General features: G+C 44.1%; 1 protein-coding gene across 2 annotated transcripts in view; it reads left to right on the forward strand.

The window, feature by feature from the left end:
- TNFAIP2 (TNF alpha induced protein 2) overlaps positions 1 to 26,855 on the forward strand; it is a 63,298-nt gene that overhangs the window by 30,235 nt on the left and 6,208 nt on the right. Inside the window, exons 1-10 of one of the 2 annotated variants that reach the window (XM_063948505.1) lie at positions 4,539 to 4,790; positions 11,627 to 11,863; positions 12,679 to 13,306; positions 16,395 to 16,509; positions 16,713 to 16,835; positions 18,291 to 18,379; positions 19,828 to 19,926; positions 20,567 to 20,690; positions 20,780 to 20,902; positions 24,476 to 24,631. In XM_063948505.1, coding sequence (XP_063804575.1) covers positions 11,635 to 11,863; positions 12,679 to 13,306; positions 16,395 to 16,509; positions 16,713 to 16,835; positions 18,291 to 18,379; positions 19,828 to 19,926; positions 20,567 to 20,690; positions 20,780 to 20,902; positions 24,476 to 24,631 — 1,686 coding nt within the window. In that variant the 5' untranslated portion in view covers positions 4,539 to 4,790; positions 11,627 to 11,634. Of the gene's footprint in view, positions 1 to 4,538; positions 4,791 to 11,626; positions 11,864 to 12,678; positions 13,307 to 16,394; positions 16,510 to 16,712; positions 16,836 to 18,290; positions 18,380 to 19,827; positions 19,927 to 20,566; positions 20,691 to 20,779; positions 20,903 to 24,475; positions 24,632 to 26,855 lie in introns of those variants that run through there. The other variant, XM_063948506.1, reaches the window with a different exon arrangement.

Consider the following 26,855-nt stretch of genomic DNA (forward strand, 5'->3'; position numbering starts at 1 on the left):
GTGATGCATGGCCATATCAGGATGGGTTTCTGCCCCACTGGTGCGGGTCACGTACTATAACCCGATAAGAGGAATTCCTCTGTGTGGAGGCACTGGCTGCGACAATACAGCACACTGCGCATACCTCGCGGCTGATTGCAGTACATGCTCCCTTTATGGTGTCACCCAACGCACATTCTATTTATGCATTGTCCCAGGGAGATAGCTGAAGCCCTCGAGAGGCCACATGAGCTCCACATAGTGTAAATGGAATGTAAAGCAGAGAATGTGACATACCGTACACCCTCCTGTGCTGGGAGTACAGCTGTTTACAGACAAAATTGTTGCCATGTTTTGCTAAATTAACAAAACTGCAACTGAAGCTGCCATTATAGCCACAACCGGCACAGCAGCCATCTTGGATGCACTATGTTTTATCCAAAGCAGGATAAACAATACTTATATTTCTCCACAATAATATAATGTACCTTGGGTAATACAAAATATACTTGAGATGCCTATAGTAGATCACACCACATATGTCTCAGTAGATAAACGGTTCCACATCAAATACCTAGATAATAAGGCCCACATACAGTTCATCCTGATTACACCATGTGAGGCAGCCATCTTGTGTGCACTACGTAGGTTCAATGCATTCTGTGTAAGTAGAATAAGTAGGAGGGAAATACATTAAAAAAAATACATTAAAATAAAGAACTGGTGTATTTATTAATTATTATTATTATTATTATTATTATTATTAGTTTAATTCCAGAGTCTGAGGGTGGGGTGTACTAAAGGAAAAATGTGGTAAAACCCCCCAAAACGGGGGTTTTACCGCATTTTCAAATGTACTAAGACCCTAGCGCCGGTTTTTCGCCGTCCAGGGTATCGCCATTTCTGGATGGCGATACCCTATAGAAGCATATGGGCTTCTTATCGCTGACTGCCGCAACCCGCCGCTGCAGACGCCGACCCCCCTCCCCCCCGGCACACCTTCCTCCAGGCAGCCCTGGTACCGGAAGGTAATCTCCTCCTCTCCCTAGCAACGCAGCCGGAGGTCCTTCCGGGTGCAGGGGGGAGGAGGAGGCGCCGGGGGCAGCCTGCTGCTGCTTCCTGGCATCCAGGCAGTGTGGAGACCCCTGGGAGGTGACGGACGGAGACCCCCGCAGACCACCTCACAGGTATCACGGGGAGCCTCCGTCACCGCATTGCGATATTGATCGCATATGTTAGTACATATGCGATCAACATCGCTGTGGTAAGCGGCGAGGGGCGGCGATGTATCTTAATTCATCCCGCTCTCAAAGTGAAAAACTGCATAGTAATGGTGCATACATACTGGGCAATATAGTTAACAATATCGCTCATGACGGTGAAAATTAGCTATATCGTTATCTCGTAGAGTGTGAATGCACCTTAACTGTAGCCAGAGTTCTATTGTAAACATGACCTTGCACGCTAAGACCCCTCCCATTCCCAAGACGCAAATCGCTTACCTGCTGGGCAGAATGAATGAATGAATATGTTATTGTTGTGTACCTTTCTTCTGTATTATATCTGACTTGGCACGCTGTAAAGAACTACTGTAGCTGGGCTCATGAAGGATATTATACACAAGATTGGAAAAAGCAATAAAATAATTGGATTATTACCTATAAACTAGAAGACAGAACAACAGGAAAAACAATATCCTAACCTTAAGCAGTATTAATAATATCAAGTGATAACTCCATGGAGGTAGTGTACTTGGACACTACATGCTGATAAATTATCTTCAAAGGTAGAAACGATGACAAAGACTCATAATTTACAGGAAAAGAATATAGTACAGGGTTACCTGTGGCAATAAAGACGGTGTGCTAGAGGTCTGGAACTAACCTATGAATTTCCAAAGTGGTGCAGTTTCGAAAAAAGGGGAAGCAGACAGGGCTTTGTGAAACGCGTCGCTGCTAATCTGAGGTTATACAATTACCATTTACTCCTGAATTTTATATTTTGATTATTTTATCTTGTGTTTTCTATTTGTATTAATATGTTTATGTATATACAATGTTTTCTCTTTGTAACTCTTTCCATGCATATATAGAAAGACATGCAGCCACACCTGACGCTTTGGAAGCCTTGTCTCTCCATTTCTGATACCAACAGTTCCGTACACCACAGCACCGAGGCACCCTGGGGTTCCTCAGGACACTTGCAGGGGTGCCTAGGATTGGTGGTCCAGGACTAAATTATGTATGGTCAATATAACAGGCAAAACCAGCGCTGGTGGCTGTCAATCATAAAATATGGGGACAATCAGAAAGAAATCTTGTCCCTCACCACACAACTGACCCTAAGGATGACATATAATTATAAACACAATGTACTTAATATAATATTTCTTTCTAAATTTCTCAATCAGAAACGTTTGGCCTAGGGGTGACGTAAAATATATTCTGATACTGTAGGTCCCCGTGATTAAAAAAAACATTGGGTTAGTCATGCACCTTAGCGTTCTCAGAATATTTTACACATGCCGATAGCAAATAATCGCTCAACCATGGGAACATTGGTATTGTGTGTGGCTGGCATGCGCCTCTAACCTGGCCCTAAGGGGCAGATGTACTAAGCCTTGGAAAGAGATAAAGTGGACGGTGATAAAGTACCATCCAACTAGCTCCTGTCATCTTTCAAACACAGCCTGTAACATGGCAGTTAGGAGCTGATTGCCTGGTACTTTATCTCCGTAGCCAGATAGCCAAGGAGGGAGTCAGGGCAATCGCCGGACAGCAGTCGCCATCTTGCCTCCGCTCTGCTGGCGTCTCTCATTGCATCTGCCGCTGGACCCCCTTGCACCTGCCGCCAGGAGTTAAGAACAACACGCCAAATCACCTGCCCAGCCGCTTGCCTACTCTAGGGCCACGCTATCTACATACATGAACATTGGTTGTCCCTCTCTCCAGCGAACACCAGACACCCTCCACCCCACTGCTTAGGGACGTTTGCAATGGTGGCATCTGGCACTATGTACAGGCCACAGAGGCTCCTGCACTCCCTACCAATGATCCAGTATCTCTTCGTTGGGGCTACAGCAACACCTCAGGGCCCTAGAGGAGCTATTTTACCATAAGTCGTTGAATGCTACTAATTAGTTTTGTATGCTGTTTAACTGTGTATAGCAATGACTGTCCTTTGTTGCTATTGCCACCTGTATCGGTCAACACACGGTCCTACCACAGATTGTGCCCGAACTGCATCACCGTCTGCTGTATTTGGTGTTTCCTGCTTTTTTACCATATACTTTTGCCCCACTGTATGCTATGCCTGTGTGCTATACCTCCACTGAAGTGCACCCTTCCTGGGCAGGATTTACCTCTCGTGGACCTATCCATACAGGGTATACCATACTACCACACACATCCCAGCTATCCCAGATATGCCTTGGGCAGAGCTGGCCCTAACCAATATGATGCCCTAGGCAAGATTTTGGCTGGTGCCCCCCTAGCACCGCCGCTAGTTTTGCAGGAGATCCCTGGCTTGAGTCAGCTGGCAGCTCTGCTAACGTCGGGCGCCTTTTGTTTATGAAAATGCATCTTATTTGCATTACTATGTGGCTAGGATGCACAAGCAGCTTCTGCTGATTAAAATGATATGCGGCATGCCTATATTCTGTGTGTGACTGCAGCTGTATCTGCATCCGAAATGCTACATTGTAGTGTATTCCTGGAAATCACTGTAATGTAGCATTTCAGATGCAGATACAGCCGCAGTCACACACAGAATGTAGGCATGCCGCATATCATTTTAATCAGCAGAAGCTGCTGGTGCCCCTAAGCATACCAAATGCCCTAGTTTGCCTATGCTTAAGGCCGGCTCTGGCCTTTGGTCCTTGTAAGGCTTATCTCCCACAGTGTGACCTCTGTAGTGTGCCCAACATGGCTGCCTCAGCTGGTGCGCTCGTGGATGGGATGAAAAGTACACGGACCCTGCTCAGAGCGTTAGGACACTGCAATCACCCATTTGGTGTCATCTCTTCTAGGAGTAACCTATTCCACCCAGGGTATTCCTACGTAGTGTCCCCAAGACGGCTGCCTCGCTTGGTACATTTCATGGGTGGAATATATAACCCATAGAAGTAATTACCCAAAATGTCTGCGCAAACGCTGCAATATGGTTATTGTGCTCTCTAGGTTTCTGTCGTTTTTAATTATTTCTGCGTGGGTTTCCATATTCTGTAATACCGAATCCTTGCACAATGCACCGCGTTTCTGATGTCTGTAAAAACGACTTTAAGTTTTAAAGGGAGAAAATCGCTATATAAATAAAATTATTATTATTGTATCAGAGTGGACGTCTTCTCACTAGTACGGGTGTAACAGATCTATGCACCTGGGGCACAATTCTGTCCCTCCGGGGATAATAAATATCACAGTCAGATGCAATACAGCGACAGCTGACACGAGCATAGCGCAGCTGTCTGCAGCGCAACACTTTCACTTTCAGTTCTGAATTTAGGGTCTACGCTATATATACATTAGAAGAAGCTGCAATCGCTCGCTGTAATCTATTGCAGACATGTGGAGCTCGCAGGAGATGCTCAGAATGGGGGTTTTCCAGGAAGTGGGGAAGTTTTCACTTGTGTGATGATGAAATGGCCGAGCCAGGCAGGGGAGATGAAAGCGTCTGTGTAATGCAAGGGGTGGAGCAATGCAGCCAGGCTATAATAAGGTCTGCACATTGATGCATCGTGCTCAGTAGTACTGATGTAGGAGTGCTTAAGTCACAGATCTTATAAATCTGCACAAAGACCCCATCCTTCACAGGTAAGAACATCACAGATGTATTTATTTATTTATTACCAGTTATTTATATAGCGCACACATATTCCGCAGCGCTTTACAGAGATTACATTTACATCAGTCCTTGCACCAGTGGAGCTTACACTCTATATTCCCCACCACATATACACGCACACACAATCGGATTAATTTTTGTTGGGAGCCAATTAACCTACCAGTATATTTTTGGATTGTAAGAGGAAACCCACACAAGCATGGAGAGAATATACAAACTCCACACAGTTAGGGCCACAGTGCTCAGTGCTTTGAGGCAGTAATGCTAACCACTACACCGTCCGTACTGCCCCACAAATGATATGCTTATTTCTTTCATTCACAAGTAATCTATGCTTCCCAATTGTAAAGCCCAGGCATATATGCTGGCGCTATATAAGTGTTAATAAATGTTACATATGTATATGTATGTGTATATATATATATATATATATATATATATATGGTAAATTGATGAGATTGTTTAAAGCATATATATGGTATATATGTGTATAGTACAGTATGCATACTGTATATAGTCTCTGTAGTAATATTTCACCCTTGATACCCTGATATCTGTTATATATAAGAAATCTTATTATCCATGAATAATAAAGAACGCAGCTGATGGTCACTCTTAATCAGGAGGCATTTTATCACTTGATCTAAAGACAAAGGATAATTGTTGCAGCAATAAATGTAGATTTTCCGGACACATCAGCACACGATAATTACACGGCCGTAGTCGGTCATTTCTCTTTCGCCGCTAAAAAAATGTTTGCTTACAGTAGAAGAGATAACCGTACTGCACAGACTGAGGAACGCACCATTCCGATTAAAATGAGTTTATCGTTATGTAATTGTATGTAAAATGGATAATGACATCAGTGCCACACACTCTTACCTAAAGGTTTGTTGACCCATATGGGGCATCATTGCAGGACTGTGACTGTGATACTTGTTTATAGTCTTTAGGGGCCAGCTCAGCGTTGCAGTCAGACGCAGTAGCACTTTCTTTGCGGGCACAGAATGATAGTAAATGTGGATATTCGTCTATGAGCAGAGATTTACGCGACTATACATACATACGCTTGGTTTCAGAGATGTTCTTATTGTCACCCTACATTTACATAAGCCCTATGCCACCTGCCACAGGTGCGTCTGACGGATCTCTGCGTACACACGTCTCATCGTACCCCTCAGTTCTGCCTACTCTCCCTTTACACGCCCTCTCTAACCTGGCCTACATGCTGGCACTCTGTTGGCACCCAGTTACGTTCATGCAACCACAAGCGGAGATGCGAATGAGATACCTACAACTAGAGTCGCCTTTAGTGGGGTGCACTTACCTGCGGAGCATATACAGTATATAGAAAAGCTGCTGAAAGGACTGCCGCGCCCCAGAGAGCAGCAGTAGTGATATCTACAGGGGGTCACTCAGCACCCCTAAACGTCAATACACAAAAGAAAAGAGAGAGATCACGTCTGCGCTCATCTAGGTTAATACTAAGAGGATAAAAAAATACTAAGAGGATACAAAAATTATTATATGTATGGTATCTGATAAAAAGTCTTCAAAGTTGACTGAAGTAATGCGTAATGTCAATAAACCGTTAAGGAACCTGTCCTGGTGTCTCCTTAATTCTCCAAACTTGGATATGTCTGTTCACTCGACCGTACTTCAGGCTATGGGGTAGTTTCTCCTTAGTGAAGTCACAAAAATTCGTTCCCCGGATTTCCTCTTGCGTTTCCTTCCAAAGTAATGGGGTAGTTCTTATTCTCAATGGTTGGAGACAGAAAGACAAAAAGAAGGCCGCTGATAGTGTAGTAGGTAAATTATAGGTCGTAGGAGGATATTATAGAGGGAATTCTTAAAAAGGTGGTGGTTGCTAATTGCGTACCAGTACTCGCGTGAGAGACGTGATGTACCCCATACATAAAGGTATCTTTAGTGTTCTTGTAATTTCTCCTTTTCCTGCCGGTCAAATCTTTTGTAGTTCTTATCCTCGGGAATAAAAGAGGAAATGGGGCAGATGATAGTGTAGTAGATTATAAAAATAAATGAGGGGTGTTTTACCCTTCCAAATTTATGGTCTATATTAGGGGAGTGCGTACCGTACTCACATCCATAAGGGAGGGTGTAAAACATATAAAGGTATCTTTTAGGTTGATATGCTGTCGTACACGGACACACTCATGCAGGTAAACCAAGTAAAGGAAGAAGGGGCGTACCCAACTCACACTGTGCTTGGAGGAAACTTGTATATAAAGGTATCTTTATGGAAATCCTGCTGGTTCTGGGTACTCCTTATTTCAAGATCCGTCCCTCTAGTTGTTCAATAATGCTGGAAACCGTTCCAACTGGCTTTAATTCCACAGAATCTGGTAGAGTAATGGACAACTCTGGAACAGCTGGTAACTCATTTACATGAAGTTCCCCTTTAGATTTCAAAGGCACAAAATTGCTTTCCAATAGCTCCTCTTCATCTACTTTGAGAACTGAAATCAGGGAACAGGAGGAAGAGGAGGTAGAGGACGATGATTCAGATTCACCAGGTGCGGCTCCTGTTCTCACAGCCTCACATACCCCGAACCAGCAGCGGTAACAATTATAAAGCGCACGCGGGCAGCACGGGAGAACTAGGCTTAACCCGGGCAACACACGCGGCTCAGCTTTGCATTCCAACTGAAAAGCTTTGCAAAGCTGAGCCGCGTGTGTTGCCCGGGTTAAGCCTAGTTCTCCCGTGCTGCCCGCGTGCGCTTTATAATTGTTACCGCTGCTGGTTCGGGGTATGTGAGGCTGTGAGAACAGGAGCCGCACCTGGTGAATCTGAATCATCGTCCTCTACCTCCTCTTCCTCCTGTTCCCTGATTTCAGTTCTCAAAGTAGATGAAGAGGAGCTATTGGAAAGCAATTTTGTGCCTTTGAAATCTAAAGGGGAACTTCATGTAAATGAGTTACCAGCTGTTCCAGAGTTGTCCATTACTCTACCAGATTCTGTGGAATTAAAGCCAGTTGGAACGGTTTCCAGCATTATTGAACAACTAGAGGGACGGATCTTGAAATAAGGAGTACCCAGAACCAGCAGGATTTCCATAAAGATACCTTTATATACAAGTTTCCTCCAAGCACAGTGTGAGTTGGGTACGCCCCTTCTTCCTTTACTTGGTTTACCTGCATGAGTGTGTCCGTGTACGACAGCATATCAACCTAAAAGATACCTTTATATGTTTTACACCCTCCCTTATGGATGTGAGTACGGTACGCACTCCCCTAATATAGACCATAAATTTGGAAGGGTAAAACACCCCTCATTTATTTTTATAATCTACTACACTATCATCTGCCCCATTTCCTCTTTTATTCCCGAGGATAAGAACTACAAAAGATTCGATCGGCAGGAAAAGGAGAAATTACAAGAACACTAAAGATACCTTTATGTATGGGGTACATCACGTCTCTCACGCGAGTACTGGTACGCAATTAGCAACCACCACCTTTTTAAGAATTCCCTCTATAATATCCTCCTACGACCTATAATTTACCTACTACACTATCAGCGGCCTTCTTTTTGTCTTTCTGTCTCCAACCATTGAGAATAAGAACTACCCCATTACTTTGGAAGGAAACGCAAGAGGAAATCCGGGGAACGAATTTTTGTGACTTCACTAAGGAGAAACTACCCCATAGCCTGAAGTACGGTCGAGTGAACAGACATATCCAAGTTTGGAGAATTAAGGAGACACCAGGACAGGTTCCTTAACGGTTTATTGACATTACGCATTACTTCAGTCAACTTTGAAGACTTTTTATCAGATACCATACATATAATAATTTTTGTATCCTCTTAGTATTTTTTTATCCTCTTAGTATTAACCTAGATGAGCGCAGACGTGATCTCTCTCTTTTCTTTTGCATATACAGTATATGCCAATGCTAAAACCTCAAGATCTCCCCGCAAAAGAATTTAAGCCTAGAGAAGTGATAAAGCAGTGATAAGCGCAAGGTGATAACGCACCAGCCAATCATTACGGGTTTGAAAAATGACAGTTAGGAGCTGATTGTCTGGTGCGTTATCACCTTCTACTTATCACTTCTTTATCACTTCGCTATGATTAATACATCTGCTCCTTAGGGGTCTATTCATGAAGCAGTGATAAGAGAGGAGAAGTGAGCCGGTGGAGAAGTTGCCCATGGCGACCAATTAGCATTGATGTAACATTTATAATTTGCATACTATAAAATTATACAGAGCAGCTGATTGGTTGATGGGGCACCTTCTCCACTGGAGCTGCTCTTTTCACTGCTTCATGAATAGACCCCTTAATGTCTTAATAGTTGTGTCTGTTGTGATGTGTGATACTCTACAGCAGAGGTTCTCAAACTCGGTCCTCAGGACCCCACAAAGTGCATGTTTTGCAGGTCTCCTTACAGAATCACAAGTGAAATAATTTGCTCCACCTGTGGACCTTTTAAAATGTGTCAGTGAGTAATTAATACACCTGTGCACCTGCTGGGTTACCTGCAAAACATGCGCTGTGTGTGCCCCCGAGGACCGAGTTTAAGAACCTCTGACTCTACAGAATTTTAAGAGTTTTTGCATGCATGCTTCGTAATGTGCTGGGGAAACTGGGGGACGCTGCGCATACTTTGTGCATGACGTAAACTTCTTGCAAGAAAGACTTTTCTATTAACGCTTTTAAGATTCTCTAAAGTTAAACATTTACTTTTTGCCTGTTATCCACCATGAGATTGGTTTCTTTATCTGATGTCTTGCTCTTTCCTAAAGTTCCCTGATTGCAAAACATGTTTCAGCAAGACACAGCACTGCCCACAGGGGATTAGAATTTTCTGGGATTTTGAAATATAGTGTGGAAAATTGTAATGGGTTAAAGGGAACCAATTCCTATGATTTACCATTGGTAAACTGACCAGGCTTGAATTGCCTTGTCTCTATAATCCAGAATCTGGGAGTGGTGTTTTATCAGACCGTGGAGGGGTAACCTTTGTAAGTGAATGGAATCCTTTACATGTTTCTCATCGCTTGTTGCCATATTTCTTTGAAAGTTGAACTCTCCACAATGCTTGTCATGTACACTCTTTTTCTTAGGAAAAATGTAGCGTCTTAAAGGAAGTAAATTATAGACTAAAATGTATTTACTGAAATAGAAAGAATTGATGTTAATATACAGTAATGTATAAAAGTGGTTAATACTGCAATGAGACATGTACATGCCAAACGGAGCGTGGAAAGTCCCTGTCATTTAACATACAGCAATTAATTGCAAGGCTAATGTATAAAAGATAATTATTTACTATTAGAAAGCTTTCATACGTCTTTACAAAACAGAGCGCTTGCAACTGTTCATTAAAATGCTGTTGCATTATGAGCTCATGGATTTATGGACAAACCCTGTTTGGATTAATTATATTGTATACGGGAAGAACTGGTTTCCCAAGTGTGTTTCATAATTACTGTCAGCTACGGGAAAAGCATAGCGCCCACATTGCAGTCTGCGTTTATGTCTGCCGTCACACATAGTTTTGCATCTTGAGTATACTGTAATTAACAATACTTAGGGAAACATGGTTTCCCCCCCCGCTATATATATATATATATATATATATATATATATATATATATAGTCCAGAAATTGGTCTGGCACTCCTCGTCCTCCCAGGGGAACGGCTCCGGTGCCCTCCTTAAGAGCCAGCAGCTCAATGTATAGCACCAATGAAAGGCGGCACTCGGAGACTTTCACAAAGTGATCAACGTGGTAAAAACCACGTTGATCACTTTGTGAAAGTCTCCGAGTGCCGCCTTTCATTGGTGCTATATATATATATATATATATATATATATATATATATATATATATATATATATATTTTATTATTTTTTTATTTATTTTTTTACTTTTTCTGGATTATTTTTCTCCCTATTCAATTATGCCCAAATTTTTCCATTTTCAGATAAAAACACATAGAATCCGTGATTAGTTCACAGACAGGTTTTTTCCCGTGAAAAGCAGGACTAAGCAGGGTCTGATTATTGGCGAAATCCTCGATGAGTGCCGGTGTCAAGGCTAATTGAATAGACCAATGGGGGCGGGGTGCAATTGGCCAATTGAATATCCCCCTTAGTAGTAACTGTATTTGACTTAAAACAACAGAACCCCAATGGGACGCTGAGTGATGACATTTTTCGGTAGTTGGCATAAGTGGGGGTGTTAGCGTATTCTGGGCCTGATTCTTCTCAGTCACTCGCAATGGCGATGTTCACGGAGTTTAGTTTTTTTTCTATACTGCACTTGCGTCCCGATTGTGTTCGTAAATTTTCGCAGTTGCGCCGGTGCAAGTTTTAGTGGTGCGACCGATGGTGGCGTATAAGTATGCACCAAGGGGTCTATTCATGAAGCAGTGAAAAGAGTGAAGAAGTAAGCCTGTGGAGAAGTTGCCCATGGCAACCAATCAGCTGCTCCCTTCAACTGTATAGTATGCAAATTATAAATGTTACGTCAATGCTGATTGGTTGCCATGGGCACTTCTCCACTGGCTCACTTCTCCGCTCTTATCACTGCTTAGTAAATGTCCCCCTAAATGTGCACCTTGCTTTTGGCAGAGGGCACCTAATAAAGAACAATGAATAGTGTAATATTAGGCGGCATATCCTCTAAATTCTGTGGCTAGCCGGCTGCTAACCTGACCAGAAATGGTGACAATAAACAGGAAGTCATTGTCTGTCACTGTACAATTCCCGAGGGGCGTGCAGCTGTGTATAATCCAGTCCTTTATGTAATGTTTTTGTTGTTTTTTTGTCTTCCAGTTTCGTTCATGTATAGGAAAAAAATAAGAATAAAAATGGCCGGCGTGGAACATGATACCACGGCTGACGGTGTCATTGGGGACAATGTAGACGGCGCAGAGAAAAGCAAAAAGCAAAATGGATTTTATAAAGGATTGAAAAAGGGCGTCATGAAATACATCTCCCCCAGGAAAACCCCAAAACCTGAGGAGCGTCCGTCAGAGCCGGATGTTGTGGAGTCAAAGAGAGAGATAACAGGTGCGATGCTGACCCGTAAGGGGCAAGTAAACCAGGGGTTTCCTGGCCCCCGATCGGCCCATGTTTTATGAGTCCCAGTAAAGATGGATTATTGGATTACTTGTCTGATCCACAGGCGATCGATCCGCCTTACTTCCGTCAGATCCACAAGCCATCCTCTGGCTGGATCCCAGCACACAGGAAATAGTATGTAACCCCCACACGTCACTGGGTAATATATATTATACTGTGCTGCACAGCATCACCATATAAGAGTGTCACGTGCTAGTGCGTACATACTATGCAGTGGTAATATGATATACTGTAAAGTAGGGATGGCCATCGGAGCTACTGCCATCGATGATTACCATTGATGCTGATGGTGAAATGAACCATCGATGGCAGCTAAGTATTCTTTGCATAACCATCAATGGTTTTTACCATCGGCGTTTATTTGCATGCACGGCTGGTTGCGCTTCTGATGTGTAAGAGCTGGGGGCGGGGCTGAGCTGTGAGTGACAGCTCAGCCTCTTAAAGAGGAGGGACATCCCATTCCCGGTTCTTACCAATCTGGTTATACACCATCGATGGTAAAAGTATTCAATATGGGCTATAGACCATCGATGATTTCGAATCATCCATGGTCGATGGCCATCCCTCCTGTAGATCTAATATACTGTATAGATTACATTAGACAAGAATCAAGGTTTTTTTCACTGATCGATTTACGATACTATTGTCTCTGCAATTAGAATAACAGGGACACATATCTGATCGTTATGGTTATTCCGTTTTGCCGTATTCGCAATGTTTATTTTATATATTGTTCTCTTTAGCTGAAGATATAGAAGAACAAATAGAAAAAAATAGATTTTGGGACGCCAGCAAGAACTTGATAGCCATGGAGAATGGGATATTGAGTCCAGAGGAGGACATTCTTCTGCAGGACAAAAAAGAGGTTCTTAAGTCACTATATGAAAAACTGAGTACTGCAGTATTTACAGTGATCAAAGACTCCATCACCGAAACACAAGGGGACTTGTTGTACCAAGCGGTACAGGCCATAGTAGAAGAAGAGAAAGAAGACTCTAAGTACATATCAGACAGCGGCTCAGTAAAGGGCAACAGCCAAAGGCCAAAGCAATGGAAGACAAAGTGGGAAAATGAAATTAAGCAATCTGTGGTTGAAAGAATTGACAACTTACCGGAGGCTTCACTGAATGAGGTCTCTTCCACCTTTGCACAAACTTTTATTACTCTGGGGAAGACTTTCAAAAAAGATTTAACCCATGTGGTGACACATCTCAAACCGTGTTACCCTGAAGAATTTGATATCTGCAACACCTATGCTCAGCATTATCATCGACTCATAAGCTCACAAATGGAGGATATTATTTCAGAGTTTGAACTTGACGATAAAGATATCTTTTTCCTTCTGTGTTGGGTAAAAAACATCTATCCAAAGTGAGTAGACAAATATGCCTTATATACAGATATTATACATATATTTTATAAGGAATTTCGTATTCTTTCTGTAAATGAAAAGGACGTTTAAACTTTAAAGTCACCTTGGAGTTTCCGTCTTGACTTCCAATATCCTTCTCTTTTGCAGCAGAGAATTCATCTCCCATTTCATAAATAGATGTGTAAGTGCTGATTGCACTGTGACATCCTCCCTCCTCTGCCCACCTCCCTCGGTCATTACACGATGGATCTGTGATCCTGTGTCTGTGGGAGACGGCGTGTGCCTAGCAGCCATACCTGGTTTACCTCCAAAATAATCTAGAATAGATAATGCTTTGTATGAGCATATATAAGAATTATTTAAAATTGATTGTTTAAATGCCTAAAAGATACTTAACTTGCTATTTAAAGGGGAAAAAAAGTGATCACTTTATGTGGGCTTAATGCTTTAACCATGCAGCCTCATTAAGATCTAGAAATGTGTACAATTTTGGGGGGAAATCGGTAATAAAGGTGTGAATCTCCCAGTATCTATATTATAATTCCTGCTAGAAAACTATTTGTGTAAAGCCGGGTACAGAGTAGACTATATAGTGGACGATGTGTCCTATTCCAAAACATCGTTCACGGTATTGTCTAGTGTGTATGTACTATGTAAGGGGGTCATTCCGAGTTGTTCGCTCGCTAGCAGTTTTTAGCAGCCGTGCAAACGCATTGTCGCCGCCCCCTGGGGAGTGTATTTTCGCATTGCAGAAGTGCGAACGCTTATGCAGCAGAGCTCCTGCAAAATCTTTTTCTGCAAAGCAAGACCAGCCCTGTAGTTACTCTTCGTGTGCGTTGATTCTAACGACGGAGGGACGGCTTTTGACGTCACACACCCGCCCAGCGAATGCCCAGCCACGCCCTGCGTTTTTCCCGACACGTCTGCGTTTTTCTAAGCACTCCCTGAAAACAGTCAGTTGCCACCCAGAAACGCCCACTTCATGTCAATCTTCCTGCGTTCAGCCGTGCGACTGAAAGCTTTGCTAGAACCTGTGCAAAACCACGATGCGCTTTGTACCCGTACGTCGCGCGTGCGCATTGCGGTGCATACGCATGCCCAGATTAGCCGTTTTTTTCACTGATCGCTGCGTTGCAAACAACGGCAGCTAGCAATCAACTCGGAATGACCCCCTATGTCACTGACGATGTGCGTACCCCTGTTGTCAGCGACATCGTCTATCGGACCTGAATGCAGGTCCGACGGATGACATCGCTAGCGAGGGCCATGCGGCTGAAATAGTAGAAATATTAAAATAAGTAAATTGTGTTTATATGTCATCCTTGGGTTCAATTGTGCGGTGAGGGACAGGATTTGCTTCTGTTTGTCCACATAGTTTATGATTGGCTGCCACTAGCGCTGGTTGTGCTTGGTAAATTGTCCATAAATATTTTCAATTGGTCCTGGGCCACCAATCCAAGGCACCTCATCAAGTGTCCTGAGGCACACAGTTTGAGAGCCACTGCCTTAAGGAATTAATGGAGCAATCGCCGGCTGCAAATTGTCATACCCTGGCACGCCATACAGGAAGCCATGTTGCAACAAAGATGAGCATCGCTACATCTGTAATAGGTCTGGGAGACTCCTGAATTTTGGGGAGGCTTCCTTGACTCCCAGGATAATATTAGGCAATTCTCATGAATCCTGCCAACTTCCCTAGTGAAGTGGATGGGAACTTAATGATGCGAAACGCGTTGCCACTACCCCCACACTAGCCACTTGGACTCTCCTCTGGGATCTTCCACAGTGGAGGTCACAGACGAGTGTGGTATAGGTTACAGGTATACTTAGAATTACGTGGCTACAAAGCCGCTTGTAATTAGCAGTAAAAATTATTGCTACAACATTTTCGTGATTATTATTTTAGCAATCTGTAAAGTGATGAAATACGTAAATACTGTTAATCAGAACTAACACACATGAGTATTGTATCTTGTCTTGTATCTATACCTTGCTAATAGATATGGAACATTTGTGACTGTGCATAATTATATGACATATTTGATGAAATATAGATGCAGGAACGCCTTGTGATGTCATGAGGCACAAAAAAAATGTCTCCCTGCTCTTTAATTAGGTGACAAATCAGATAATCAGTCATTAGCTTCCTGTAGGGTGGAAAACCAATCAATAAGAAAGAGCCAGGCAACATATTCAGTAGTAATACAGCAGATAGTACGGGTTGGGTTGTAAATGCCGGCAGTCGGTGTCGGGATTACGGGGTCGGTATCTCGATGGCTGTGATCCCGTACGTGTTGATCCTGACCCGGAACCCGATAGGGGTTGGGTTGTAAATGCCGGCTGTCGTACAAAGGTAGAGTACTGTACATAGTATGCACGAGAGGATCAGATTGGTGCCAGTTCTGTCTTCTCTGATCATTGTCCAGTATCCAGGGTTGGACTGGCCCACAGGGGGAACCACCGGTGGGCCCCACTGCCTGTGGCCCCTCCTCCTCCTCTAGGGATCAGGTTCCAGTCTCTATCCTAGTGCAGTTGAATTATGCATTATACATATGTTACATTATACTTCACAAGAATATGGTTTACTATATAATTTTCAAGGGGAACAGAACATGTACTCTGTAATGGTAAGCCAAACCTCTGTGGTGGCTGGCCACGCCCCAGTGGAGCCTGGCCACACCCTTAAGCATGGGCCCCTACAGCATTTCCCCGGTGGGCCCTTCATGCCCCAGTCCGATACTGCCAGTATCAGATATGATAATTCTTTCATAACTCCTTCATCAGGAGTCACGAGAGAGTGAAAGGTCCCTAAAGTGCTTCAGGCAGTAAATGAAAGTAGAAAGGACCCCCCAGTGCGCCTCTAGAATGGAAATAAGAGCTAATAGTCAAATTATAAAGAGAGTTACTATCTGTATGGTCAGCTATATTGGACCAAGTGGTTCCTTGAGGCCTTTGGATCACATGTTGGTCATTACGGTTCTAAAAAACATTGTTCTTGAGTGATGACTTTATTACCCAGCAGTGAACTCTTCAATGTATAATTAATATTTTTAGCAGTAACAAATATTCTGCTCTTCTCTGTTATAGCAACATTTTGAAGGACCCAACCTTAGTTGGACACATTGATGAATCCAAGTTGAAACGTCTTCTAGCACCACATAAGATCAGACAGTTTGAGGCCAATTATTTGTCTTATGAAGTAGTAAGTAAGATTGCAATTAATTTTTTGCTCTTTTTATTTGTAAGATCAACTATATAATATATAATGTATGTGTGTATATATATATATTAGATTTATTACCGTTAAATAGCACATTGTTTAATTATATATTTTTTTAGATATAAATCAGAACTTGCAATAAACTCCCCTGTGTACTAATAATACAATCCAATTCTCCTTGTAAGGATTCGGTGAAGACGTTCATGAGCAAAAGTTTAGATTTGGAATTTGAGCGGTGGAAGAGCGGGAATGAGCCGGAAATGCTGGGGGATTATTATCACTCTGAGTTACACATTGACGTCATTCAGGTAAATACTATTTACTTGTAGTGCTGGGAGTCAACTCATGATTAAATATGGTACACAAGCAATATTGTTAGTGCTACAGACCAGTGGAGCATATATCCCCGTAACACCCAGGAGGTGACAATGGGGCAGATGTATTAACCTGGAGAAGGCATAAGGAAGTGATAAACCAGTGATATGTGCAAGGTGATAAAGGCACCAGCCAATCAGCTCCAATATGTAAATTAACAGTTAGGATCTGATTGGCTGGTGCCTTTATCACCTTGCACATATCACTGGTTTATCACTTCCTTGTGCCTTCTCCAGGTTAATACATCTACCCCACAATTTCTAGCCATTTCTGTAAATAATGTTTATTTCTAGTATAAGGAATACAGTAGTACTCCTCATTGCAGCACACAGCTCCCTGTTATTGAGGAGGAGCCGTCATTTTGGTGTCACGGTGACACCCAGGTGCAGTCCGCACCCCCTGCTCCCCCCCTAGTGACAACACTGCCTTAACCTAAACACTCACCATGTCTACATTATGTCCACGTTGAGATTGTGAATTTCTACATTTTCACTGTCAACATTCACTCCAAGTTGACATTCCGAATGTTGACATAGGGGAACACTCCGAGTTGATCGTAGCTGTGCTAAATTGAGCTCAGCTACGATCATTCACACTGACATGCAGGGGGACGCCCAGCACAGGGCTAGTCCGCCCCTCATGTCAGTGCCGGCCCCCCCGCAGAAGTGCAAAGGCATCGCACAACGGCGATGCCTGTGCACTTCAAGAGTAGCTCCCGACCAGCGCAGCTTTAGCGTGCTGGCCAGGAGCTACTCACCGCTCCCCGGTCCGCAGCGGCTGCGTGTGACATCACGCAGCCACTGTGGCCCGCCCCCCCCATTCCCACGAAACGGCGACCAAATGCCACCGTTCCGCCCCCTCCCGCCCAGCGATCGCCTCTGCCTGTCAATCAGGCAGAGGCGATTGCAGCCCTGCTACGGCCTTCGGCCATCTGGCATGCGCCAGCGCACTACGGCGCCGGTGCACTACGGCGCCGGCGCATGCCCAGTAGGGACCCGTTCGCTCGGCTGCGACAAAAAGCAGCGAGCGAACGGGTCAGAATGACCCCCATAGTGACTACTGGGTGAATACCATTTACATATGGTCATTGGACTCTTAAGGGGCTTCCGGAATCTTTATTATGTATGGAAGGGGCGACCTAACACTGGTCACAAAACTGATGTCACCAAAAACGTTATTCTTAGGAAACTTGTGTTTTAATAATAAACCTAATACTGGACACTGATGTCATGATGTCACTCGCATCCGGCAATAAACTTTATCCCATATCCACATACACTGTAAAATGGAGAGGGTGGATTTTATTTTGGGATCATTATAATTTGCAGTCAGGTTTCCTTTACTCTACATATAATACAAAACGAATAAATGAATTGCGTTATTTGCAGTACTATAACGGTGGGATACAGAGGACAGCTGAGATACAGTTGAAGATTGTCCCCTATCTGGCGCGTGAGTTGGAGGATTTCCTGAAAAGGTAAGGAATGCTGAGTGTATGGGATCAGGAGTAAGTGTGTGCAGTGACTGTGTGACAGCTGAATAACCATTGGAGCGTTGCTTCTGCTTTCTGCAATTACAGAACCACTAGTCTTGTGTCTATAAGGAGCCGCCAATTGCCCAGTTTATAGGAACTATTTCAAAATGACTGTTCCATCGGGTGTGTTGTAATTAAAAACATACAGTATGTTCAAAAAGAAATATTGCTATTATTCTGCAATACTGTATAATCTTGACAGATAAATGTTTTGGCTGTAAATATTTAATTTAGTGATCTTATCTTAGGGACCTATTTATTAACAATATTTTGTGTGAATTCTTTAAAAAACAGCCGTTTTTTGGTGGTCATTCCGAGTTGATCGCTAGCTGCATTTGTTCGCTGTGCAGCAATGAGGAAAAAAAATGGTAGTTCTGCGCATGCGTATGCGGCGCAATGCGCACGCGCGACGTACTTTTACAACGGCCGATGTAGTTTCACACAGGGTCTAGCGAAGCTTTTCAGTCGCACTGCAGACCGCAGAGTGATTGACATGAAGTGGGCGTTTCTGGGTGGCAACTGACCGTTTTCAGGGAGTGTTCGAAAAAACGCAGGCGTGCCAGGAGAAACGCAGGCGTGGCTGGGCGAACGCAGGGCGTGTTTGTGACGTCAAAACAGGAACTGAATAGTCTGAAGTGATCTCAAGCGCTGAGTAGGTTTTGAGCTACTCTAAAACTGCACAAAAAATTTTTGCCGCCGCTCTGCAATCATTTCGTTCGCACTTCTTCTAAGCTAAAATACACTCCCAGTGGGCGGCGGCATAGCATTTGCACGGCTGCTAGAAACTGCTAGCGAGCAATCAACTCGGAATGACCACCTTTGACGCTACCTTCAAAACTTAAGTATCCCCGTGTTTATGGGAAGGTGTGACCAATATCTCTGATTGGATCGTTTTGGATCGGCAAAGCAACCCCTATAGGCTGCTCTGATTACTGTTCAATTATGAAATGTATGAAGCCCTGAAAAGTGACACTTTTTGGAACTTGGCACCCCCATAGCTAACGCCCTGTTTATGTCAGTAGCTGCTATAGCCCATGGGCTACGTTTATGCCGTTTTTGGGAGAGGGATCCGTTAATTCCTGCTTGTAAACGCGCCACCTGTTGACGGCACTTGTGCAGTATGAATGCCGGGGCCTAACCTGGAAGTCATGTGATCAGACAAGCAAGCACTTTTTCCACTGCGGGGGGGCGGGCTCCTATCAGAGCGCATTTGTTTTTTAGTACATTTCCCCGATAATTCATCTTAATGGCGTGATATGCTGTGAAAACAAATTATAATGATTGGGGCTAAATTGGGAATACTTTGCGAAAGAAAGTATGGCTTTGAGAATCAGTTACCATGGTAATTGCTGTTGGGGTTCGACAATAAAATTATTTCTTTATTTTTTCAGGTATAAGAGGCTGTTCAGTGAGTACTTAGAGAAGAACAAAACTCAGACTTTCTACAGAGCTATCAGCATCGCCAACATCAACTGCTGTCTACACTTCAGGTACGTGGCGTGTTCTCTGAGGTTTTACAGGAGGTGCGCTGGGGACAGGTTCATGCAGGAGTACTAAATATATTCATGCAGCATAAATTGTTCATTCATTTCTACATTATGGATAATAGAAGTCTGTCTATCCATCTGCCTGTAGTCTGGAGAGTAGATACCCCCAGCAGGGTACCGGCACCTGCGCAATGAATCTGACAAGCACCGGCGCAGGTGCACAGGCAGCAATCAGACTGCACATGCACAAAACACCAGCTTCTATGGACTGCATCAGCTGCAGACCATAAAAGCTGGTTAGGGCTGCCTGATAGGCAGGGAGTGGCTTTGCACAGGAAGCGCGCTGTCTATTAATCACAGCCCAGACTGGCAGTCCTACAGGGAGAAAACACCTGACTGCCTGTCCGGGACCTGGCCAGCAGCTGGGGCTATCGCCTCTCCTGATTGCATGCAGTCCAGTCACAGTGTTACCAGTGCCGTCATGGAGTGGAACTGGATTACTAATGTGGGGGCTTTTACTGGGTGGGCTACATCCCTGCGGCTCACAGGTAAAATCCACCACAGGTGGTCACTAACGATTTCCTAACATGTGCTCTTACAATTACTGTCTCAGCATTCCAGTTCTTATCTCATTGTATTGTAGGGAATTTATACACAAGGACTCACAGCTTCAGTCTCGAGTACAGAGGGATATGCAGTCCATCGTTGTCGAGTTGGAGGATCTTATTTATGATGCACTATTTCAAGACCTGTTTGTGGAGCTGAAGGTAACGTGAGGGTTCTCAGTATATCTGGGATTATGGATAATAGCGATGATTTTAGGTTCTGTTATAAATGAAGCATTTTATCTGTCTAGTCTCATTTCCGGAAGATGTCGCAAGGAAATGGTCTGTGCAGCCACCAAACCATGACAGACATCGTAAGGATCACAGACAAGTTTGTGTCACCTTTGAAGACGCTCTGTACCCCATGTTACCAGGTAAATATCATTTATTCTTCAATTCCTGATTACTGAGAGCAAATTGTTAATCTATTGTGCTTGATTCTAAATTGCATGCATGTCCGAATGGTGTCGCGCCTCGAGATTTATTATTACAGCAAACTGTGCTTACATTGTGGTCTACAGACGCAACTTTGGTCATCTATGAGGTATTATAGGTCAGACGTTTCTCACTGATGACTGAACGGGCGTTATTGGGTGGCATCTGGGCAGCAGTGGTGCCTTCGCAGGTAGGAGAAGCTTTCTTCGGGTGTGTAGACAGATGTGAGCTAATCTGAGTTGTGCGCATGCAAAGTGCATGCCATTTTCTGTTGCATCTTCTGCACCAAGTACTGAATGCTGAGGGTGGAGGCACTGGCGTTTCTATAAAGGGGGCAGTGGGGGCCCCCTACCGCACACGCTATACCCATTTTTAAAATACTCACGCCTCCAGAATCCAGCACCGACATCCGCAGCGCTGTTAAAACACCATGAAATTGGCTCAGCGGCCATTTTCACAGAGTTCTGCTTATGCGCAGTAGAGAAATCTCAGGGAAAATGGCCGCTGCGTCATTTTCCCGGAGATCTGCGTATGCAAAATAGAGTCTGAGCCCTCTAGTGCTCAGACTCTTAGTGCTGCCGGCGGAGAGGAGGGGACCTGAACGGAGGAGGCTGAACACGGGCCCCCTCCTCTCTTAAAGCGCCCCTGGGTGGAGGTGTCGCATAGATGTGTGCTCTTCAGAATAGGGCATATATTCACACTGCCCTTCTGATTGATGCAGGAATCTGGATTTTTGACCAAATTGTTAAATTGGAAAGAGAAGCTTTGGCTTCCTGATTCCAGTTTAAAAAATGTTTCTGTAGATATCAGATGTGAAAAGAAGAAGCAGATAAGTTGGATTAGTTTTAAAGTTCGGTGTAAACACAGAAGTGCCAATTCTGCCAGCACTAGGAATCCCCAAACTAGAACCTTGAACAGAGTCCTGTTATTATGACTTAACCTTTGATTTTCTGGCTGCAAACAAGGGCTGCAGTGGCTGTAAGCAAGAAAAGGAGGAAACAGAAATATAACTACATAATAACTAGAATTCATTAGCCGAGTGGAGTGAAAGTCAGGGCTGTAAACACTGTTTGGGCAGGCGGAAAATGAACAAAATGACAGCGGCGGCAGTGTGCAGTTTCTGGCGTGGCCAACAGGTGGCAATAGCAGGCAAAGTTGGTCTTGAAACGTTTATGTGAAATTTACTGATACCCCTTTCACATCGCACAAATAACCCGGTATCGACACGGCATATTGCCGTGTCGACCCGGGTCAGTGTGCGATGTGAAAGGTCCTTGGTCGTTTTAGCGGGTCGCCTGACCCGGTAATTCAACCCGGTAAAAAAGAAGGGTTTTACCCGGGTTGATTACCGGGTCAGGTGCGGTGTGAATGGGAGCCGTGTCGATGCGACACGGCTCCCATTCACAGCATAGGGAGAGGCGGCGCAGGAGATGAGCTCATCTCCCGGTGGCGCCTCCACCCCCGCTGCTCCCTCCGCTGCTATGGCAACCGACCCGGTATATTGCCGGGTCGGAAAGCCAGCAGCGAAGCGCAAATGCCGTATCCCACCCGGTAAGTACACGTTTGTCTTACCGGGTAGGATCCAGCATTTGCGGTCTGAAAGCGGTATAAGATAGGAGTTCTATTTAAGATGGGATGCTGCCCATAGCAACCAATCAGATTCCAGGTATTATCTTCTAGAAGGTGTTAGATAAATGCGAAGTAGAAACTGATTGGTTGCTATGGGCAACATCCCATCTTAAATAGAACTCCCATCTTAGTAAATTTACCCCCATATATTTTAAATACATTTCTGTTATGACCGTGGGTTTTAAAGACCAAATATTACATTAAAAAGAAAAAGCATTGAACAGAGTGTACGGTGGTTTCAGACAAAGCTGGTGGTCACATCTAGACTACAGACCGCCAGATGGACAGAACTGGATTACAGTGTTCATACTAAATTACAGACTATTTTACGGGTCTCTGAAAATCTTGCACCCTCTGCATTTAGCTGGGAATGACCTTATTCTGCCTGACCTCTCCTGTTAGCCCGGCCCTTGGTGTAAATGCCAACTTCTCGGTTCTTTCAATCTATTTGGTAGCTCCAGGGATTATTATGAGGTGTACCTGTTAAATACTTTTTCTATTTATATTTGGCCTTTAAAACACATAAATTACTTGAGCATTGATCTACTCTTTATATTAGGGGTCATTCCGACCTGTTTGCACGCTGCCGTTTTTCGCAGCGCAGCGATCAGGTCACTACTGCGCATGCATATGCACCGCAATGCGCAGGTGCGTTGTACGGGTACAAAGAGGATCGTTGCTGAGCGATGGATTTAATGAAGAATCCATTCGCACAGCCGATCGCAAGGAGATTGACAGGAAGAAGGCGTTTATGGGTGTCAACTGACCGTTTTCTGGGAGTGGTTGGAAAAACGCAGGCGTGTCCAAGCGTTTGCAGGGCGGGTGTCTGACGTCAATTCCGGGATCGGACAGGCTGATGTGATCGCAGCGGATGAGTAAGTTCAGACCTACTCAGAAACTGCACAAACTGTTTTTGCAGAGGTCGGCTGTACAGGCGTTCACACACTTGCAAAGCGAAAAATACACTCCCCCATAGGCGGCGACTATCTGATCGCAGTGCTGCAAAAAGTAGCTAGCGAGCGATCAACTCGGAATGACTCCCATAGGTATAGCATGCACTACAGTATAATGTAATAGTTTGAGTGATCATTTTTAAAGTTAGAATCACCTTCTGATCATTTTACACTAATTAATGGAACTAATATGCATAATATAGATTGTCAGTAATTCTATATGATAATGTGTGAGGAACTGGTCATGCTTGAAAGTACTGTACTGTGGGGGCTCTTTGTCTTCTGCTGTGTCTGGTACTATAGATGACATTTATTGTATTTCGGGTACTAGGACCATTTTACACATCGTTTTATGGGGGTCATTCCGAGTTGTTCGCTCGTTGCCGATTTCCGCTATGCTGCGATTTGTTGCTAATTGCGCATGCGCAAAGCACGCAGGGCGCATGCGCTTAGTTATTTAATTAAAAACTTAGCAGATTTTCTGTGGATTCTGCGGCACTTTTCAATCGCTCTGATGATCGGTAAATGATTGACAGGAAAGGGGCGTTTCTGGGTGGTAACTGAGCGTTTTCCGGGAGTGTGCTAAAAAACGCAGGCGTGTCAGGGAAAAACGCGGGAGTGTCTGGAGAAACGGGGAAGTGGCTGGCTGAACGCAGGGCGTGTTTGTGACGTCAAACCAGGAACTAAACGGACTGAGGTGATCGCAATCTGTGAGTAGGTCTGGAGCTACTCAGAAACTGCAAGGAATTATTTATTAGCAATTCTGCTAATCTTTCGTTCGCAATTCTGCTATGCTAAGATACACTCCCAGAGGGCGGCGGCCTAGCGTGTGCAATGCTGCTAAAAGCAGCTAGCGAGCGAACAACTCTGAATGAGGGCCATTGTCTTCAATGAAATAGAAAAAAGTTTCATAGTCTTTTCTCTTTTTAGGATATGATCAGCAAGATCCATAAACACCTGGTGAAGGAATACCTGGCACGGCTTCTAAAGAAGAAAGTCAGCCACAAGAACGCAGCGCAGCTCCAGACGCTGGCCAATCAGATCAACGAGAATGCGAAACTCATCGATGAGTTCTTTGCTTTTCACGTAAGTAAAAAAAAATGCATCGGAAACTGTAGTTGGGTGATCAGTTTATAAACCTTTGAGAAAATGTGTCTAGACAATATAGGGGGGATGCAGAACGCAAGCGGTAATGCTGCATGGGCCAGAGTTCCGTCTCCTGCAGTGAAGCTGCAGACACTGCTCTACCTATCAACCGGGACAGGCGGAACTGCATACATACATCATTTCTTATTTGCTCCTGAAACAGCACTCACTGGGGTTGCCCATAGCAACCAATCAATTTGTACTTATTTATCTAGAACCTTCTCGAAGATAATAGCTAGAATGAGATTGGTTGCTATGGGCAACATTTCCACTTCTAAAAACCCGCACCATAGTAAATATACCCCATAGACTCTGATTGGAAGACACCGCGACATTTCTTTATGTGGCAATTTTTCTAACAAAACATCCAAATGTGATTCTTACAATATATGTGCAGAGGAGTTTCTATTATTGTCACAGGATATTGCTGTTTTTAAGTTGGTTAAACAATTTATTGAGACTGCTGACGCTATTTAACAATGAGCTTAATATTGCTACATTGAAGCATTCTCATGTTGTTACTATTGTGTTATTTAAACAAGTTGCTACTTGATTGGTAATTCCACTATAACGCGGCAAGAGAACCTGTTTGGTTCAGACTTAAGGTGCATACACACTAGAACACGTCGCTCTATGAGTGTTCCTCCTCCCGGGCCGGGCGGTCGGCGGCCGGCCATACACACTGAGCGATATGACTGTTCATATCGCTCAGTGACGTCATGCAGTGGCCGGCCGGGTGTGGTATGTTAGAATAGACTTAGGTCAACAGTATCTAGGTCAACCACTGTTGGTCGACAGTAAGTAGGTCGACATGGTTTCTAGGTCAACAGGGACTCTAGGTCGACATGAATTTTGTAAAAAAAAATTGGTGTCGTTTTCTTTGTAGAGTGACGCGGAACCCCAATTAGTGCACCGTATACCTTCGCTCGCCATGCTTCGGGCAAGGTGCCTCGCTCCGCTACCACTGCGCACGGCACAGGTTACCGTTCCCAATTGTAGTCCACGTGGATCATAAAATATTAAAAAGTTCACAAAATGAAAAAAAAAGTGAAAAACTCATGTCAATCTTTTGTCATGTCGCCCTAGTACATGTCGACCTAGAGTCCCTGTCGACCTAGAAACCATATCGACCTACTTACTGTCAACCAATAGTGGTCAACCTAGACTCTGTCGACCTAAGTCTTGTCGACCTAGAGACCGGATCCCGCTGGGCAATGCAGGCAGCTCCTGGACGACGCATGCATGCACTGCCAACATGACCCGCGGTGCCGCACATTGGTCGTCGACGCCGGCATACACACTTACTGAGAAAGTGAACGACACTGCTCAGGAAGGGAGAAAATGAGCGACGTCGTTCATTTTATCGGCAAGTGTGTATGCACCTTTACTTTTGTATGTGATTATGGCGGGTATTTATCAAAGCATGGAGAGAGATGAGATACCAACCAATCAGCCTCTGTCATGTTACAGGATGTTTGAGAAATGACAGTTAGGAGCTGATTGGTTTGGGGCGTTTTTCCTGCCTAATTCTGAGTTAGCTGCCAAGAGGCTGGTGCAGGAAGAACCTGATTTACTAACTTATGCTAATGAGAGGATTTGCACGGCTTCCAGCAGAAAGACATGCAGCTCTTGCAGGGGATCCGGTCTCTAGGTCGACAGTAAATAGGTCAACAGTAAATTGGTCAACCACTATTGGTCGACAGTAACTAGGTCGACAGGGTCTCTAGGTCGACATGTTCTAGGTTGACAGGTCAAAAGGTCAACATGAGTTTTTCTCAATTTTTTTCTTTTTTTGACCTTTTTCATACTTAATGATCCACGTGGACCTGTGCCGAAACATGGCGAGCGAAGCGAGCCATGCGAGGGGACACGGTGCACTAATTGGGGTTCCCAGTCACTGTACGGAGAAAACGACACAAAAAACCCCAAAAAAACCTCATGTCGACCTTTTGACCTGTTGACCTACACCGTGTTGACCTAAAGACACTGTTGACCTAGTTACTGTCGACCAATAGTGGTCAACCTAGTTACTGTCGACCTAGTTATTGTCGACCTTGCATACCACGCCCCTCTTGCAGATGTACGCAGCATTACTGTCCAGTTGCCACCCTGAAACACCCAGAGAGATCTAGCCACGATCCAATCAGAATCGTATTGCACAAAG

This window comes from Pseudophryne corroboree, chromosome 12, assembly GCF_028390025.1.
Source record: "Pseudophryne corroboree isolate aPseCor3 chromosome 12, aPseCor3.hap2, whole genome shotgun sequence".
NCBI lineage: Eukaryota > Metazoa > Chordata > Amphibia > Anura > Myobatrachidae > Pseudophryne > Pseudophryne corroboree.